The sequence below is a fragment of the Vanessa tameamea genome, chromosome 9, assembly GCF_037043105.1.
Source record: "Vanessa tameamea isolate UH-Manoa-2023 chromosome 9, ilVanTame1 primary haplotype, whole genome shotgun sequence".
Taxonomy (NCBI): Eukaryota; Metazoa; Arthropoda; class Insecta; order Lepidoptera; family Nymphalidae; genus Vanessa; species Vanessa tameamea.
Genome location: NC_087317.1, coordinates 7,200,098 through 7,218,332, shown reverse-complemented (window position 1 = coordinate 7,218,332; position 18,235 = coordinate 7,200,098). Strand labels below are relative to the sequence as shown.

Sequence of the window (18,235 nt, the reverse complement as noted above, 5' to 3'; positions counted from 1 at the left end):
AAATGCAAATTTACGTAGCGTGTGTAAAAGCTCATAAACGATAGATGTTTCCGTCGCCTGCGCAACCTTTATACGCCTTCCGTGAAAACTGCTTCCTAATATGCAGTAGTGGTGAATCGATAACGCGAAGCAGACGCGTCGATTTTCGTGCGCGCTATAATTGTCGTTATGTAAACAGATTCATCATGAGCTCAAAAACTGTATTATTTAGTGTTATGATCTTTATTTTAAATAGTGCAAGAGGACAAAAATCATCGTAAGTATATTTATATTATAAATAATGTAATAAAATTACGTGAAATGTTTTAATCAAAATTATTAAGCTCAAAACGTAAAAAAATAGGTAATTATGAAATAATTGAAAAGATTAAGAAAAAGACAATAATTAAACAAAATGTGTATCTAGCAGCCATGAACGAATCTGTGGGTACACACATGTTTTAAGCTGGTATTCAAAGATGTCTAAAATTCTGTACAAATAATATATATCTGTAGAATATATAATTTTATCGAGAATCCAATTATGTGATTGTATATTTTTAAATTTTAATAAAATAAATTTTTGTGAATATAGTTTTAACAAAGTAAACAATTTCTGGTTATATCATATGAGCATATATTCATTACTTTCAACACAATTATTATTTTTCTTAATCGATGAAAACTTGGGCGTATATAATTAATTTTTTATTAAAATGTATTTAATATCTATTTTAAATGTCAATAATTTTGTGTACCCAATACAGATTATTTACAACACGTACTTAGGTGTTATTAAACAATAGGTTGTAGAGCGACGCAAATGTACGTTTGATGGGTGTAGGACCTTACACAAGGCGTAATACAAAATATTAATAGATATCACGATCAGTTTTAATATTTTGATGTATCTATCTATCGTTAACTACGATTAAACATTTCTTTGAGTAAAAATAAATATAAATAACATTTACCTTAACTTCAGTTTTGTAATAAGATCTTAAAGAATACGAAAATATAACAATTTTTATTTCAAAGTCTTTACTCAATGGCGTAACTAAAATCATTATTCATCATAATTAGAGCGATAGCTACCAACTTATGCAAAATCACGTTACCCATATGTTTCCAAATCGCTTTAAAGGCGAGAGGTTTCTTGTATACCTAATTTTGTATGATATAAAAGTATAAGTAATTTAATTTAATATACATAATATTACTTTTATTATTTGTAGGCATACTCTCTATCTTTCCACTACCTTGTCGTGTAGAATCTAGCATACCCACTGTACGGCTATAGATCATGATATGATTATAAAAATATTTCAATGTAAAGAAATATCGTGAAATTGTCAGTAACCATTCAGAGTTAGGAAATTAGCAGTGTTACACTCCCTATCTTCATAATTATCCTAGGCCTAGGACTTGTTTTGATTTTGTCCAAACGGACTATGACTGAACGTAAAATAATTCATTCCCTAGATGATGTTGATCTAGAACATCTCTAGAGCAAACCCGTGTTGCTCGTGCGTTATAATATACTCCGCAGTTGGTTATTCTTGCTTAGCGTCGCTAAGCCGTAATTCGGCCCATTTCGGTCAGCCAATTCCATCATCATCATGCATTTCTTTTTAACAAATTACGTGTTATTATTTTTTGCAATCAATTGAACTAATGCCTTGATAAAGTTTTTATGATAAATTTCAAATATACAGAAGTTTATCTTAATGCTGAAAATCGGTGACTTAGATTTCATAAAAAAAAATCATGTTAATTAAAATGTTATTTAGGAATTTCTAGCTAGCAATTTTCTGATTGATTGAAAATTATCAAAAATCTTTAATAACCATGTCATTTCAATCTGTGAACATTCCAAAACTGGGTAAATCATTTCATATTTAATTTTATTGAGCAGCCTTCAGGCAGTTTAATTTTTTATTTTGTTTTGCATAAAATAAAAGAGGTGCACGTCTTCCGTCACGCTGTTTTAAGTATCATTGATGCTATTGTGACAATAATGAGGTATGGTCACGAGCTAACTCATTATCAGTTTCATAATTAACGATTGTTAAAGCTAAAAATCAATATTAAGTTTGTTATACAAACGGAATAATTGCTCTATCATGAAAACGTTGTTGATATTATTTTAAACTAATAATAAGTTAGTTTTCAATTATCGTGGGTGGCAAAATATTTGCATTAAATTAATTTATATTCTTCATAATAAGCAAAATTACTATATACCCATATTATAAGAAATAATATGTATTAATTATTCACTAACAAAAGTATGTTTCCTCAGAAACTTGAAATATTAGAAACGCTTTGTATTGGTGTCTATATATTATATATATATTTTTAATAATATACTGAATAAGTTTTTGATAAAAAAAACGCAAGGAAATAAATTAAATTAAATATAGATGGAAATGGAAAACTTAAATATTAGATGTCCCTAAACAATATGTCATGTACTAAATTTTTACAGCAAACCCAAGGATTAAGATCATCACTTGCTTATCAGATTATCTTTCGTGAGATACTAATCTGTTAATTAGGTTGATAAGGCCAGTGGCGTCTGGCATTTAAATTTATCATAAACCTATTTTGTCATGTACATTAAAGTATACAACTGTAACGAAAACTAGCAAGAACAAGTGAGACCAGCTAATTTATAAGTAATTATTTTATTAAGATGTAAGTGGAAGTAAGATTAGATATTTAATCGATATCAATAAACTACCAGCTATCTAGTTCTGGCTAGTATAAAGAAGACACATTGATAATTGTTTAAGTAGTTTTAGGTTGAAAGCGAAATGATTCATAGTATACGTGAAACTTAAGTGAAAATTGTCGATTTGATTCCTGGTCAGTATTATTTGATGCCAAGTATTGAATGCACGGTGTAGTGTCATGTTTCCACTTCCAAAACAGCATCATCGTAGATACGCTACAAACTTGTTTCCTAAATGTTTACTCCCAGAAGTAGGATATGTACAAACTATAATTTTACTTCCAGTCGATTTTACTGTATTTAGCACCGAATTTTTATTTCAAGTTAGGAAGTTATAATTTATTTTAAAATTCTTGTGTTAATTCTTATATGTAACTTAATTAGTATTTATTAATTTCCGTAATTGTTAATGCACTTAATAATATATTTATAGTCGTTAATATATTTCGTCGAACATTGCAATATTTTTGTTGCTATGATAATTTGCGAGTTATATATGGCTTCCATCAGGTGATTCAAAATAGTGTAGCAGCAGTTTTCAAGTTGCCGCACGCAATATTATCGCGGTCCTGGTCCAAAGTCACTTTCGTGTGTGGTCTGTGTGGGTGACCCCATGTCAAAATGTATTTGTATGTTTTTTAAATAAATGAGCGTTTACCTTGCTTACTGAATATCAAAAATCAATCAATGGTTGGACGATAAGCACTTCAATCCTGAGAAGAACCGAAAATGTACAGGATGGACCAAAAATTTTTGTCAATAGCAACACTTGGTTTCTCAAAAACAATGACAGTTACGGGCCCGCAGGTGGCGGTAAATTGTGCGTCATTTAATGCAATTTTAGTCACAATGGAGCGCTTCATGGGACCACAGCGTGCTTTTTGCGTACAACAATTTTACAAAAACAACGATTCCTACGTTACTGTACGACGCCTCTTTAGAGTTGAATACGGATTACAACGTGTTAATGAGTGTCCAAGTGTTAATTTAATTAAAGCTTGGGTCAAGAAGTTCGAGCAAACGGGATCGACAATGAATATCAAACAAACTGAGCGGCCACGTTTAAGAAGAACTGAAGAGAACATTCGGGTGCTTAAAATTTCTGTAAGGGACGATCCAGAATCATCTACGCGTAAGCGGTCGGCGGCTCTGGCAATACCAAGAACTAGTCTGCGGCGAATTTTGCATTTGGACCTTAAACTACACCCATATAAGCTTCAAATTGTACAGGAGAGGAAACCAAACGATTACATTCAACGTAAATTATTGACTGACACTATACTGGAGCGATTCTCTAGCCTTGAGAATGTATTGTTTACGGACGAGGCCATGTTCACATCAATGGTCACGTAAATAAACACATTTGTCGATATTGGAGCACGGAAAACCCTCGTATTAAACACCAAAAGCCTCTTCATTCACCTAAAACGACAGTATGGGCTGCCATATCAGCAAAGGGCATAATCGGTCCATATTTATTTGAAGATAATCAAGGAAATAACGTAACTTTTTGATACTACAGTTACATGAATTTGATTGACAACAGCAGGACTTGGATGCAACAAGATGGAGCAACATGCCATACCTCAAATGTGAGTTTACCGGTGGTCAAAGAAATGTTTCCTAACAAATTGATGTCTAGCAAAGGTGATATCCCATGGCCTCCAAGAAGCCCGGACCTCACACCTTGCGATTTTTTCTTGTGGGGATATCTAAAGAGTCGAGTGTACTTTAATAAACCAACGACCATATCCCAATTAAAAGAAAACATCCACGAGGAGATAACCACGATTCCTCGCAGCATGTGGCAACGAGTTTTCCAAAATTTACATAGTCGATTGCAGACTCCTGCACTGACACTCGTCAACGACGAGACGGAGCACATCTTGACGATATAATTTTTAAAAAATAAATTTCAATAAATGTTTGTTACGTTAAATTAATCATTAACAAAATAATATGTGCACTTTTATTGCTACTTATGTTTCAAAAGTACAAAAATTTATGGCCCACCTATATAAGGCACTGTATCTGAACATGATTTAACATTTCAACTATCTCATAAACGTGTAGCCTCAAACAAAATACTTATTATAGCGTAATTTGTTTTTAAAAGTTTGTTATTTACACTAATTATTTTATTTATTGAAAGGATATTATAGTAATGATGAACGATAAATCAAATACAAATACATGCAGACTAAATGTTATGACGTAAGATGTACGAATACTATCCTAGTTATAAATTATCTATGCTGTGTTACATATCACAGGCCATGTTTGAAACTTTTACATAGATCGGTTGCTTAAAATTTGGTAATAGCAAGCTTCGTTTGTCTAGTGGCCGCAGATCGCGAGGATTATAATAGAGAGGGAACAGAAAGTGCATCTGTGTTTGCGCACACATTTGAGCAATCTCCCACGTTTAAAAAAAATAAATTGAAATGGTCTTTATTTAATTAGAGTAACAAGTGATAGTGGATAGTACTCCATATAAAAGGCGTGAATTGTGAGCGCTTGTGTCAAATATTTATTTCAGCTTCGTTTATGTTCTTTTATATTTGCGTCTCTCTCTGTATAAGAAATATAGCTAATAACGGTCTAATTTTCTAGCTTGATAATAAATGCCTTCCTAAAATATTATCGAAAATACTGAATTTAATTCATTTAATAAAATCACTGGAATTTATTTAAGCTTAAACAATGAAATTGGAATAAATGTTAACGTAGTTTGCGATTAGAAATATCAAAACACGGTCGTACGTATATCTAATCCGAAAGGTAGAATAGCAATGGATGGCACTATTTACGTTTATATAACAGTTCTTACGGGTTCCAAATGTAAATTCCAATTAGGTATTGTACTTACTATTTGTCAAACAGTAACCTTTTAAACCAGGATTAAAGCCAAGCGGAAATCCTTGTAAAATACCGGAAAATGTTTGAAATTAAAAGAAGACTCTTTTTGCGATTTGTAACATTTTATCACCTAAATCAGTGGGCAATCATAAGATAATATTGGAATGAACCGTAAGTCAGACCCCTAATTGTAATTATAGGACTATTACTAAAATGTCAAAAGAACGTTTTAAGACACGGTCCGATAAATCGCTGTAATTGTTAGATTACATTACAACATTTCGTACTTTACGTCAATGTTAAGTCTCTAAAATGTTTAACTGTATCATCCAATATAACCTACATAAGATAACTTATAAATATATTATTAGGAATTATTGTTTACTTTTATTTAAATAAATAATAATCAAAAAAATTATATACATTTTCCTATGTTTAAAAAAATAAATACTTTTTTTTTTAACTGTCGTTAACTTTTAAAACATATACCTATATCATCGGGTCCTAACGTGTATGAAGTTGTTAACTTATTTACGATCCATGTACATTATAAGATAAACTAAATAATTACTTACTAAAAACGTTCTTTTGTTAATTAAAACGTTGCAGTAGGAAGCTTGGTTGACCTTATTGTTACTTTTTCACAAAAGACATTTCTAGGTGGTAAGACTAGAATTGGTCCATGTTTGTTTATAATGATTAGCTATTTATCTCTTTGTAGGTATAAGACATGCCTCCAATATAATTTAAGTGAACGAAAACGTTCATTAACCATGAATTAAATTTCTGATTCGATAAGATAAATTTAATCAAATTGAATAGAGCATTTTTAAACGTTACAAATAAATCTTGGAAACGGTATGAGGTGTGGAAAGTGGAAATACTACCAGGAAATTTGTAATATATAAAAAAAAAATTAACTGGTGTGAAGGTTTAAGTCATCTGTAAATTGCATTATTTCGAAGGGGCAAAATCATTATTACGTTGGTTTTTTTATTATTTATATTATTTTATTTTTAAGTTTTACAATACATGTCCCTACTGTAATACATTCCTTCACATACAGCGATGTCTCGTTTTTTCAATTCTTTGTCTCCAAAACTTCAGACGCATAATAGATATATCGTAACATATTGTATGTAAATACAATTTTATAATTAATTTAAATACGAGTAATGATAGGTTATTAGGCCTAACCTCAACCCATGAATGCATAAAATGCATAATAGATTATAACGACCAAGATGTTTTTATTGCAATTTAGTTACGTTTAGGTCACAAAATGATACCTACAGCATAAATTATGACTAACATAAAGACAAGTATTAAATTTAGAGACATTTTATGTTTGAAAGGTGTGACACTTTTTTCATAGTAGCGTACCTAGTGTCTGTGTCACTAACCATCACAGTTTTGATACCTAACATCATATTTAGTCGCTCAAGTGTAAAATAATCGAAATGCTGGTCGTTAAATAAATTATATTACATTGAATAAAATAAAATAAAATAAAATAAATAGTAATAAAGAGTTAGAGAAAATTTAACTTTTATCCACAAAATTAATTAAGATCAGATTGACACTGAGGATAAAATTGTTATTAAAGCCGTTCTTTGGCCTCTTGATTGGTTAGATTAATTGAGAATCTGCGACGTCGTCGATCACATGACTGAGGTGCGCCGTAGTCACAACACAACCAGGGTCAAGGTAGACCGACCATCGCCTCTTGCTAATAGTGTTTCGATTAGTGGTAGTAGGTAGGTAATCGAATTTTTTACAATGTAGTTGAACTTGAAATATTTATATCTAGACAGTTAGTTAATTCAAATATTTTTTTTGTTAATTTCGCTAAAAAAAAACCTCAGTACATTTTATGATAAAAATATCTTATTTCCATTTATTTTAGAATTTTTATTTTTATAATAACTAAGTAGCCTCTAAACTTAGGTTAGGTTTCTTGCATAATTAATAAATAGACTTAATTATTAATGGTTATAAAAGAATTTGAGTTCTTTTTTTACTTATTTTAAATAAAATTCTCAGACTTTTTAATATTAGAATGTTTATTAATAGCCTGCATTTGACTTTTTTTTTTCTTTCGTTCAATGTTATATTTGTCCTTAGACTTATCTACTCTTGATTAGTAGTCGTAACGTTATGTGATATATGTCTTGTATCCTTGTCAAAGTATCACGAAATAAAAAGTAGCCATCAAGCTAAGTAGATGTGTAAGTACCTACTTGTATTTATCGCAGTTTTATTGTGTCGTTTTGTTCCAAGAACCAGAAACTTGATGAAAATAAATGTTAACGAAATGTATTCCATAACCTATACTTAAGTTAGCACATAATGAAGACACTGCTATTATATATTTTTTTGAAATAGTAATACCAAAACAAACGTGATTTAAAAAAAATATTACAATGTGATTGTTTTTTTAATTTAATTTATAAATTTAATATATTAGTGACTTAACTTGATTTTTATTTGGTTTCACTTTCAAAAACATTCAAAGATACCTATGATGCTACGTCTTAATTCAACGGCGTCTTTTAATTATCACGGATAGGTACTATATTGATATTAATGACAAAAAGCAAGGACGATAGTTTTGTTTTAAATGCTATAAGACAATAGTTTATGCATATCAGGTAAGTCGTATAACAAGTGAATAGTGTCAGCGTAACAATATATTTTCAAAGAAAAGAGCGTTAATCTATTTTGATGCAGATGGCTGCGCGTGCTTCGTCAAGTGATCTCGACCTTATTTAACATGAAGGATGATCGATTGAAATCAAAACTCACTATACCCAAATTCGATTTCCTGAATCAATGACCTAGTGATTAAGGTAAAGGCTTCGATATTTTTGCGATAAGAATACTAAATAGTTAGGACCCTCGATACAACGATGTGGGTTGTATTCTAATACCTTATGCATACTTATATGATTTTTAGGAAAAACTTCGCTAAAATATATAAATCAATATGATAAATACAAATGTATAAAAAAAATATTAGTACCAATCAGTCGGGCACGCTTCACCGACGATACAATAAAATATGGCACTAACATTTAAATTTTTTATATAAACTACTTAAAGTAGCATGATATTATTAGGTACATTTTTAAATTATTTTTATATTGAAAAGTCCTTAAATGAATTTACTGATAGGTTATTATAATGTGTACCTAATATTATAAAAAAACTATATGTGAAATAAATATTTTAACCTTAAACTATTAATAAAATTCTATTTGTTTCTACATTTGTTAAGTAAATCTTGATAATTATTCTTATTTCATAACTTTGATTACAGGAATACCTAGTCAGATGACCCTATTTTATATTAAATTCCCTCAATAGAATAGTGGGCATGTACAATTACAAATTTATTATATCTACCTAGAAAAACCTATACACGACCTATTTTATAGTAATTACTTCTAGTCTGTTAGATGTAAAGGATCTACTAATTTTTTTAGACCAAATCACGCTTAGACCAATCTTCTAACATTAAAATTAATTACCTTTTTAAGTGTATGAACCGAGTGTGAAAATAGCATATACTAATAAAGTGTAATTTGTTTAATAAATTAAAAGACAAGGTTTATCATACTTTAATTATAATATGTGATGACAAAGTTTGTAGTATCCTTTTTCATGAGATAAACTTAATTAGAGCAAATTTGCGTGTGCGTCTGAAATGAAGATAGATCGGCAATCATAAATATTAAATGTCATCTATTAAAATAAAGCTATCAGCGATGTTTTTTTATCCCCACATCGTAAAGTAACGTAAGATTACATACTTAAGATGACAAAATGTGTTTATATAATTAAAATATAAACTAAATTGAATTTGGTTATTCATTATTGTGAATGAACAATTCCTTAGTAGATATAATACCTAATGTAAAAATTTGTGCGCTGTTCATTCCTCACTCTGATAGTCTAAGAGATCAGATTCAGGACTTTGACATGATTTTCGAAGCATGGGAGTATAATATTGATAACTCTTGACTCCGAACTGTCATTTTATAATATTCCTAATCCCAACCTGTATTCGAACTCAAGACCTTATATTCTGCGGCCGTACAAGCTAGCCACTAGACCAACGAAGCAGTTGCAAAATTTTTACTCAGTTCTTTAGTCACATGCACTTAAAGATAATTCATATCAGGTTCTACATTTTATGATTATCTTACTAGGTACTTTAATCGTGTAAGTTAATATAGGGTAAGTCAATAAATTCAAAATAGTAACAGAACTAACAATAATTTATATACCACACTTAAGCTATATATTTTTTTTTCAATTTGAAACAAATAATACTTACGTCATACATGATCAAATTAATTGTAAGGTTGCTAGCGCTACGGAATGTAGATTCTAAATTAACGAAAGAATTCGGGAAATTTAGTTAATCTTCATTCGTACATAAATAATTTATATTGAATTACAAATACTAACATAATAAATTATAAAACGTAGGTTTTATAATTTATTAATATGAGATTTTGTATAAAAATTGTAAAATCTTTTGAGTCGACAACTAAATTAACCGAAGCCCATTTCAATTCATTTTAATTAAATTTCCAGTTATAGGTAATGATATATCAGAATCTTTTATTATTATGATTTTACCAAAACGAATTAAATAATAAAGATTAAATAAAAACTGTTCTTTATTCTAAGATCGAAAACTCGGTATTAAAAGCAGTCGACAAATTTTAAGTAAATCTTGATAACAAAAATAGTTATGGCTTACCTACAACAAATACGGTACAGTGATTCATTAAAACAATTTATGGTAATGAGTCGACTTTATGTATTTATTTTAAAAAAAATACTATCTACTGCAAGTTTAAATTTATACGTGTGTTTGGATTAAATATTGTGTATATATGATTTAAATATGATACCATGTTATCAGAAACAATGAGGTAGGTAGATTCAAAGTGTTTAAATATAAACACGGTTACAGTAGTGCAGTAATGAACTTAGTTTGAACTATACCTACATTATACCATATTAAACCTACAATTAAATAATTTCAAATCATTCTATATTTACAATTGTTCCGATAATATAATTTTATTTATAATTGTAACCTCGATTAATGATCTTAATTAATATACAGCATCATCCTAATTCTGGAAAATTAACACAATATATACGTATTTAAAACCACCAGTTGATACGATGTAACCTATAACTCTTTAACCTGTCAGTCGATTAAAAATATTTTAAAAAAACTTATATACTATATATTTTTGATAATATATGTAGTTACAATTGCTTGCGGCTTGTGCATCCAAACATTATTAATAAAAAAGAAAAACAGTACCAATAAGATTAAAAGGATATAAAATCGTATCTACTATTTTCATTATGACGATCAACTGTCAATTTACGCTGCTTATAAGACAAGGCACCTACTAATTAATAATCATTAACCTATTTCAATTCCTAGTACCAATCATGGTATAAATATGACTATAATATAATAAACGTTTTAAATTTCGTAAATGGTAAATTGGTTACATTTCCTGGTATCTTATTATACATGCGTATACCATTGTCCAAAAATGTTCTCTGTACCGTATGCAAACGGAAAGTAGGGGCTACAAGTTTATTCTTATTTCTTGTATTAATAGTATGTATATCAGCTTTTATGGAATACTTTTGTATATTCTTCTGTATAAACATTATATTATCATAAATATATTGTGAAGCAGCCATTAATACACCTATTTCTTTAAATTTTTCGCGTAATGATGTACTAGAGCTAATATTTTAAATAGTTCGGATAGCTCTTTTCTGCAGAATAAATACTATTTCAATATCTGCTGCATTGTCCCATAACAACATTCTATATGACATAAGATTGTGAAAATTACTAAAATAAACTAGTCTAGCAGTACTTATGTCCGTGAGACAGTTGGCTAATCTTACATGAGATTGGTCACCGTGGGTAAAACCGTTCAAAAGGTCGACACTATTTAACTTGTGATTTTATACGAATGAAGATGTGTCATATTATAAGTATAATATGTGTTAATTGATTATAAGTTCAAAGCTATAATAGTTTTCTTTCAAGAGAAATATCCGACTTTAGAGACATATAGTCGCACTATATCTCAAGTGATTTCAATTACCGTACCTACGGTTATGGTTCTTAGATCAGTAGAAACCATCTTTCCTGAGATAAACCAATAATGAAGTTGCCACACCCGTTTTTACGCAAAACAAGTAAAATACATAATTATAGAAAAGTTATGTGGTAATCCGATTACAATCTTTTTCTTGAGTCTTTAAAAATTACTGTAATTAATAACTTGTAAGGGTTTCAATATTTACAAGTTTTGGAAACTGGCAAAAGCAGATACTGCAGTTAATGTCTACTTCGCTGTAATATAAATACGTAAGAAGATAATACACATGTAGCAAGCAGCTTAACGATTAATCTTAGAGAAAATCTCGTTGATATCTCAGTTAATTCGTTCACAATGTTATCTAGAACGACAAATATTAGCATAGTTGCCGTTAGTAGTAGGTTCCCTCGACCTTGCAGCTCCATGAATCCATATATTCACTTAGAATAACATCTTTCTTTAAACACTGAGGTATTGTATAAGAATAAGTACTTAATAACCGAATAGCTACCGTGATAAAGCATATTATGTCAATATTAAGATATAACGTCACAAATATTTGCTTTGTGCTCGTGAAGAGTCTGTTATTTCCGTATAATACAATATTTTTATGCAGTAAAAATGTCTGGATGTTTGATACTGTTTAGTAGCTAATGCATTTGCGTTGCTTCTGCTTCTTTATTTTTAAATATCCAACACGATTTACGCACTATCCATTCTTCGTTGAGGACACTATGCCAGAAGCCTTCTTGCATGTGTCAATAATGACTATACAAAGTTTTAACTCAATCGGATAATGATATAAAACGCGTATTGGAGGATCAGGAATATTATTTTTAATGCTTAATTTTTAATTCTTAGGCTCATAGCCACAACCTGTTGTGGTTTTTCAACATATTGCGTAATATGTGTTACGGCTCTTGTAAAAAACATAGGCGCATTATGATACATAATGAAAATATAACTTTCTTGTTGGTATTTTTGTAAGGCTTTTTCCATCTGGGTAGGTACTACCCACTCACATTTCAACTTCAAGCAGAAGTACTTAAAATTGTTGTGTTCTGGTTTCAAAGGTTAGTGAGCCAGTGTTCACAAGGGACATTATTTCCCAGGGTATGTGACAAATTGACGATGTAACGTATAATTAGTATATCATTTAGTGGTAATATTTATGGTTAGTTGTAACCACCTATCGGGTGACCATTACCAAACTGCCTGATTAATTTTAAAAAAAGTATTATTATTTATAAATTTCAGACAGAATGCTTTGATGGAATGTCCATCACTCGACAAGGGCGATAGCTACACACAGTCGGAGTTTCTATCACGCCTGGCCCACGAGTGTCGCTACGACCGACTACTCCTCCCTACTTATCAGACAGGGGAAGTGGTGTATGTACATGCCAGCGCTTACGTATACTTTATACAACCCGCTGAAGCACACGATTTGGTAAGAAAAATCATTACATATTTCAAGCAAATAATATAATAACATGTAATTAGAAAGTTATTGCACTTCTATGTACAAATTAAATGTATTGATGGCGAATCTAGGCGACTAGTTTATTATAAAAAGGAACTGTTAAATTTCGTTTGTTCGTATATTTTTTCGGATTTAACCAAATAACAGATTCGCAAAAACGTTGTGTAAGATTTGTAGGTCTTCTTAATATCGACGAAGAAGTTGTCGTCAACTTTTTGAAGTTTTTCGAACTTCTTGAAATCAAAGAATGTAATAACTTTTGTTACTGTTTTTTTGTCACACTATATTAACTCTTATCAAGAGAAACAGCATCAACTGTAAACATTCTGTAAATATAAATGACCGCACGTACCGCTTTGTAATTTGAATCAATACTGTAAATATTTTTTGCAAAAATACGTCTGTTTTTAAGCACATTATATTCCTTCAATACTGTACAATATTAATTAAATGTCGTTAATTTTATTGGGTCTTGTATATTAATTATAATACAAACATATTTGTTTAATTATTAAATTTAAATTAATTGATTACAATGTATTTTTACAGAATTTCAAATTGCATTTCCTTCTACAATTAAGATGGACGGACGCGCGGCTTGCCTACACCTTATATTCACCTGAACGCACAAAAATTATCGGAGAGAGCGATCTCCGACAGCGAATATGGGTTCCTCATTTGTACATGTCCAACGAACAATCGTCAAGTCTCATGGGAACCGACAGTAAGGATGTGCTAATCTCAATAGCACCTGATGGAGAGGTTTTGTTCAGTCGTCGAATGCAAGCAGTTCTATACTGTTGGATGAATCTCCAGAAATTTCCGTTTGACGACCAAAAGTGCTCAATGAACCTAGAAAGTTGTGAGTTTAATTTATTTACAATACATATATAACGATTTTTTTAAATTTAATAAATTATGGATATACTTTTATTTTAAGAAATTATATAATATTTTTTGAAATTACAAATTATAATTAATATTACATAATATTTAGTATTCTGATAAATTGTAAACATTTTTTCAGGGAAATACAACGCTTCTATTTTACGTTTAATGTGGGAAAAGGAAAATCCAGTCCGACTTTCTTCTGAACTACATTTAACTGAATACTCTCTCCTAGACTTTTGGACGAACGAGTCCGTTGTCAGAGGCGATATAGTCAATATGCGCCTAGGAGGTAGATGTAATGTCGTTTTATATGTTTGTGGATGTAATTTAAGGATGTACTTTTATTAGGAAATTCTTAAAAAAATATATTATTTTCAGCTGGTAACTACAGTGCATTGAAGTTTACCTTTAAATTGGGCCGAGAAGTGGGTTACTACCTTATGGATTATTTCATTCCTTCAATGATGATAGTTGCTATGTCATGGGTTACATTTTGGTTACAAGCTGATGCTTCTGCACCGAGAATCACGTTAGGTAAGTCAACACGAAATGATTCAAGATGAAAACCTTTATTAATTATTTTCGAAAAAATATATAAATGTAACGTTTATCACTACTAATATGACATTAACAGCCTGTAAATTTCCCAATGCTGGGCTAAGGCCTTCTCTTTCTTTGAAGAGAAGGTTTGGAGCATATTCCACTAATCTGCTCCAATGCGGATTGGTGGATACACATGTGATAGAATTTCGTTGAAATTAGTCACATGCAGGTTTCTTCTTTTATTGACGATTGAAAAACGTGTCATTGTGAAGTTTACTTGAATCAAATTGATTTGATTTATTCAGATTCCAATCATGTGTATTATTGAAAACTCATTTTTAATGTTATGAAAATGCCTTTCAAAATTTAATTAAATCATAATGGATTTAATAAGGATCAAATTATACTATGCAATAACCCCGAAGACATTGACTTATTTGTATCGAAAAATAGTGATTAGTGTTTTACTAGGAAAACTATCCTGTCGGTCCCATATAATTGCTTATAATTTTTTTCAATAAAGAAAAAAAATATTTTGTTACGTTATAGGAACAAGTACGATGCTATCATTTATCACACTTGCGTCATCACAAGCGAAGACTTTGCCTAAAGTTTCTTACATCAAAGCCAGCGAGATCTGGTTCCTTGGTTGCATTGGCTTCATCTTCTCAGCCTTGGTGGAGTTCGCCTTCGTTAACACTATTTGGCGCAGAAAGTAAGTTACTATTAATTTTATTAAGATGATGATGATGATGATAGAAAAAAATGGGACATTATAAAATATATTTTCATCAAAACACTCACGTTACATATAGAACTTACTACTTAAATACTGTCAGTGTAATATCTGAAGATTATGTGTTGGAAATATATAACCATCAATATATATTGTTATTATTATTAAACAAATATATGGCATCTACTATATTCCAGGAAGCTGGTTAGTAACTTATTTTCTCGAGTGCGTTTAAATTGTCAACGAAACTTGTTTTTGTACTTGTTTTTATGGCATAGATGGACGGACCTTCAAATGAGCCAATTTATGGTTAATGATAACCATTGCCCACGAACATTAGCGACGTAAAAAAATAACCATACGTTACATTGCCAATGCACCACCAAGCATGAGAACTGAAATGTTGTCTCCCTTGTGCCTATAGTTGCACTGTCTTACTCATCCTTCAACACGAATCTCTAACCGTAGATTTGTAAGTAGCAAATAAGAGGTTTTTTTACGTCTCAACAACCTGGTGCCAGGAAATCATCCCATCACATACATTCACAAGGAGGGAATATTTCTAACGGCATCAGGCAGGTAACTGGCTCCGCAATAATCGGGGCTAAGGGCACGGAAATGACGATTATGACATTAATAGTCAGAAAAGTTTAAGGTTACATCGACATGATAAAATAAATCAACAACACCTAAAATAACGTTTACTATATTTTATTCTTAGTATATTTTATTTCTTATTTATAGGAAAGTGGTAAGTTTGAAGAAAGTGAACAGCAAGTATATTCTTAAGAGCACGCTTACGCCTCGACTGGCGCGCAAGGAACTGCAGAAGGAGTTGCGGGAGTCGTCGCCGCAGCTCAGCAAGTCGCGCTCATGCTCCTCGCTGCAGCAGGAGACCAGCAGCGACCCCGCCGGACCCGGATATAACAATTACCTTACTGTACATGTGAGTTATATGACAAATCATATTACGTAAAAAATCATACTAAACGAATCGAATAGGTCATCAGTCAGAAATAATAAAATAAGGTATATAAAACAGCCTCACTTAATACTCAAATTAAAAGTTCGCACACTCTCCTATTTAATATAATGCTTTTGTTTAGTTAGTGTATTTTAATGAATGTCGATTACTGTTCTAAAGTATTACATGGCTAACCAGAACATTGACAACAAAACATACTTAATGTCCCAAATAGTTTGTCCATAATAATATTAATAAAATACTTGTGTTTATTTCTTGAACTTCTTACCTTAAACATTTTAATTGTTTTATGCAACCACTGTAATGGAAGAGGTAAATAAAGACAGTAACAATATTTATTTATAGTTGAAAAACAAACAAAATATTAATGATTTATAAATGTATTATGTAATGAGGTATTTATATATAATTTTATTTATTAAAACAGAGCTTCCCATCTGCCCTCAACTTGCCAACAATCACAACACAGAGCTACGACGACCTAATAGCTTCGGGGGGCAGGCAGCCTCGCAACAACGGCAGCGAGGGTTCTGATGAACCCCCCCAACACCACACTTGGACTCAGATGACCCCGCAAGAGATCGCAACTTGGATAGACAAGCGATCTCGTCTCTTGTTTCCTCTCCTTTTTATATTCTTCAACATTGTCTACTGGACTTTCGTCTATTGTCTATGATTCATTAACGATTTTATCTTGACTAAAGTAGTAATAATGACGATGGAATTTTGTTCCTATAATGTATTATCATTATAAATTATGTTCATCTGTTAAACATGTTTAATTATTTCATGTTTTAAAGATATCATTGTTATTTTTATATCTAGTTTTAGTCTTATAGAATCTACTCTCGAATCTTTTAGAAAGTTTTTCGTAAATAGGCATGTTTTTTTATTTAACTTTTTATCGTCTTCGAAGGTCTAGTAACTAGTTGAATTTAAGTAGAAAAAGTCAATTTTTTATTATATTATTGCTAGCTGTTGTTTTTTTATCTCGTAAAGTAATCTGAGGGCTAAATAGCTCGAGTGTAAAAAGTGTAAGTTCAAGGAGGAACAATAAAAACGATGACATTCTCTGAACACATTTATAACTATCTAGTTCTGTTAATATAACTAGAATGTCTCTAGTTTTACAAATATTATTCAGAATCTTGTTTAAAATGTCGTCCAAACTTATATTATTTTATATAGTTGTTGAGTTTAATGAAGCTCATCGAGTAAAAAATAGTCATATTACTTAGAATAGGTATTTATTATATTTATATTCAAAAATATATATTGTAAAAGTTGCATTTGGTATGGAAGGTATTTAATTAATTATATTGAATTATTATCAATCTGCAGTGCTTAGAAATATGATTTAACATTCGTTTTATGTTAGATTAGATGTTAGATTCAAAAGAGATTATTTGAAATTAAGTTACCAGTTTAGTGTTTAATAAATAATATTTATACCTAAACATTGTTACAAATGAAGTTAAATAAAAGTGATCTAAATCTCATTTTTTATTTTGTTTCTATTTTCGCTTTTATTTGGGTGTAAAATAAAACAAATACATTTTTCGCAGTACTTTTATTAACGTAACAGAATAAAGCTTTAACACCAAAAAACACAATAATTTTATTGCAATACACTATTCTTCTTCTATAATATTTGATAATATTTATATAAATTACGACTAAAAGTTTCATAATAAGTCTTCTGTAAATGATACTTTGTATAGCAATGTCTAATTTCAAGTAGGTGAAAACTCAAAACTCTACATGCATGGTCGCTAATAGTCACAAATAACACTTTTCTAAACTAGGATAGGATAGGAAGAGCCGAGATGGTCCAGTGGTTTTAGAACGCATGCATCTTAACCGATGA

General features: G+C 30.4%; 2 protein-coding genes across 3 annotated transcripts in view; both read left to right on the top strand.

Moving 5' to 3' along the window:
• Positions 1–18,235, top strand: part of LOC113395046 (mitochondrial dicarboxylate carrier) — a 134,098-nt gene that overhangs the window by 84,506 nt on the left and 31,357 nt on the right. The window lies entirely within an intron of this gene.
• On the top strand, positions 33–17,867 carry LOC113395043 (pH-sensitive chloride channel 2-like). 2 transcript variants are annotated; one of them, XM_026632583.2, is made up of 8 exons: positions 33–256; positions 12,988–13,180; positions 13,763–14,075; positions 14,241–14,399; positions 14,483–14,638; positions 15,197–15,362; positions 16,128–16,329; positions 16,796–17,867. In XM_026632583.2, exons 1-8 carry the CDS (start codon positions 45–47, stop codon positions 17,042–17,044), a joined length of 1,650 nt encoding a protein of 549 aa, XP_026488368.2. In that variant the 5' UTR covers positions 33–44; the 3' UTR covers positions 17,045–17,867. The 2 variants fall into 2 exon arrangements, with proteins under 2 accessions (XP_026488368.2, XP_026488369.2); XM_026632584.2 differs by having other exon boundaries at positions 34–256; positions 14,241–14,393.

Excerpts from the sequence above, each read along its gene's own strand:
- LOC113395043 (XM_026632583.2), top strand. The coding sequence starts at position 45 with ATGTTTCCGTCGCCTGCGCAACCTTTATACGCCTTCCGTGAAAACTGC. Across the intron at positions 13,181-13,762 it reads CCGCTGAAGCACACGATTTG|AATTTCAAATTGCATTTCCT; the intron begins GTAAGAAAAATC and ends GTATTTTTACAG. Across the intron at positions 14,076-14,240 it reads CTCAATGAACCTAGAAAGTT|GGAAATACAACGCTTCTATT; the intron begins GTGAGTTTAATT and ends ACATTTTTTCAG.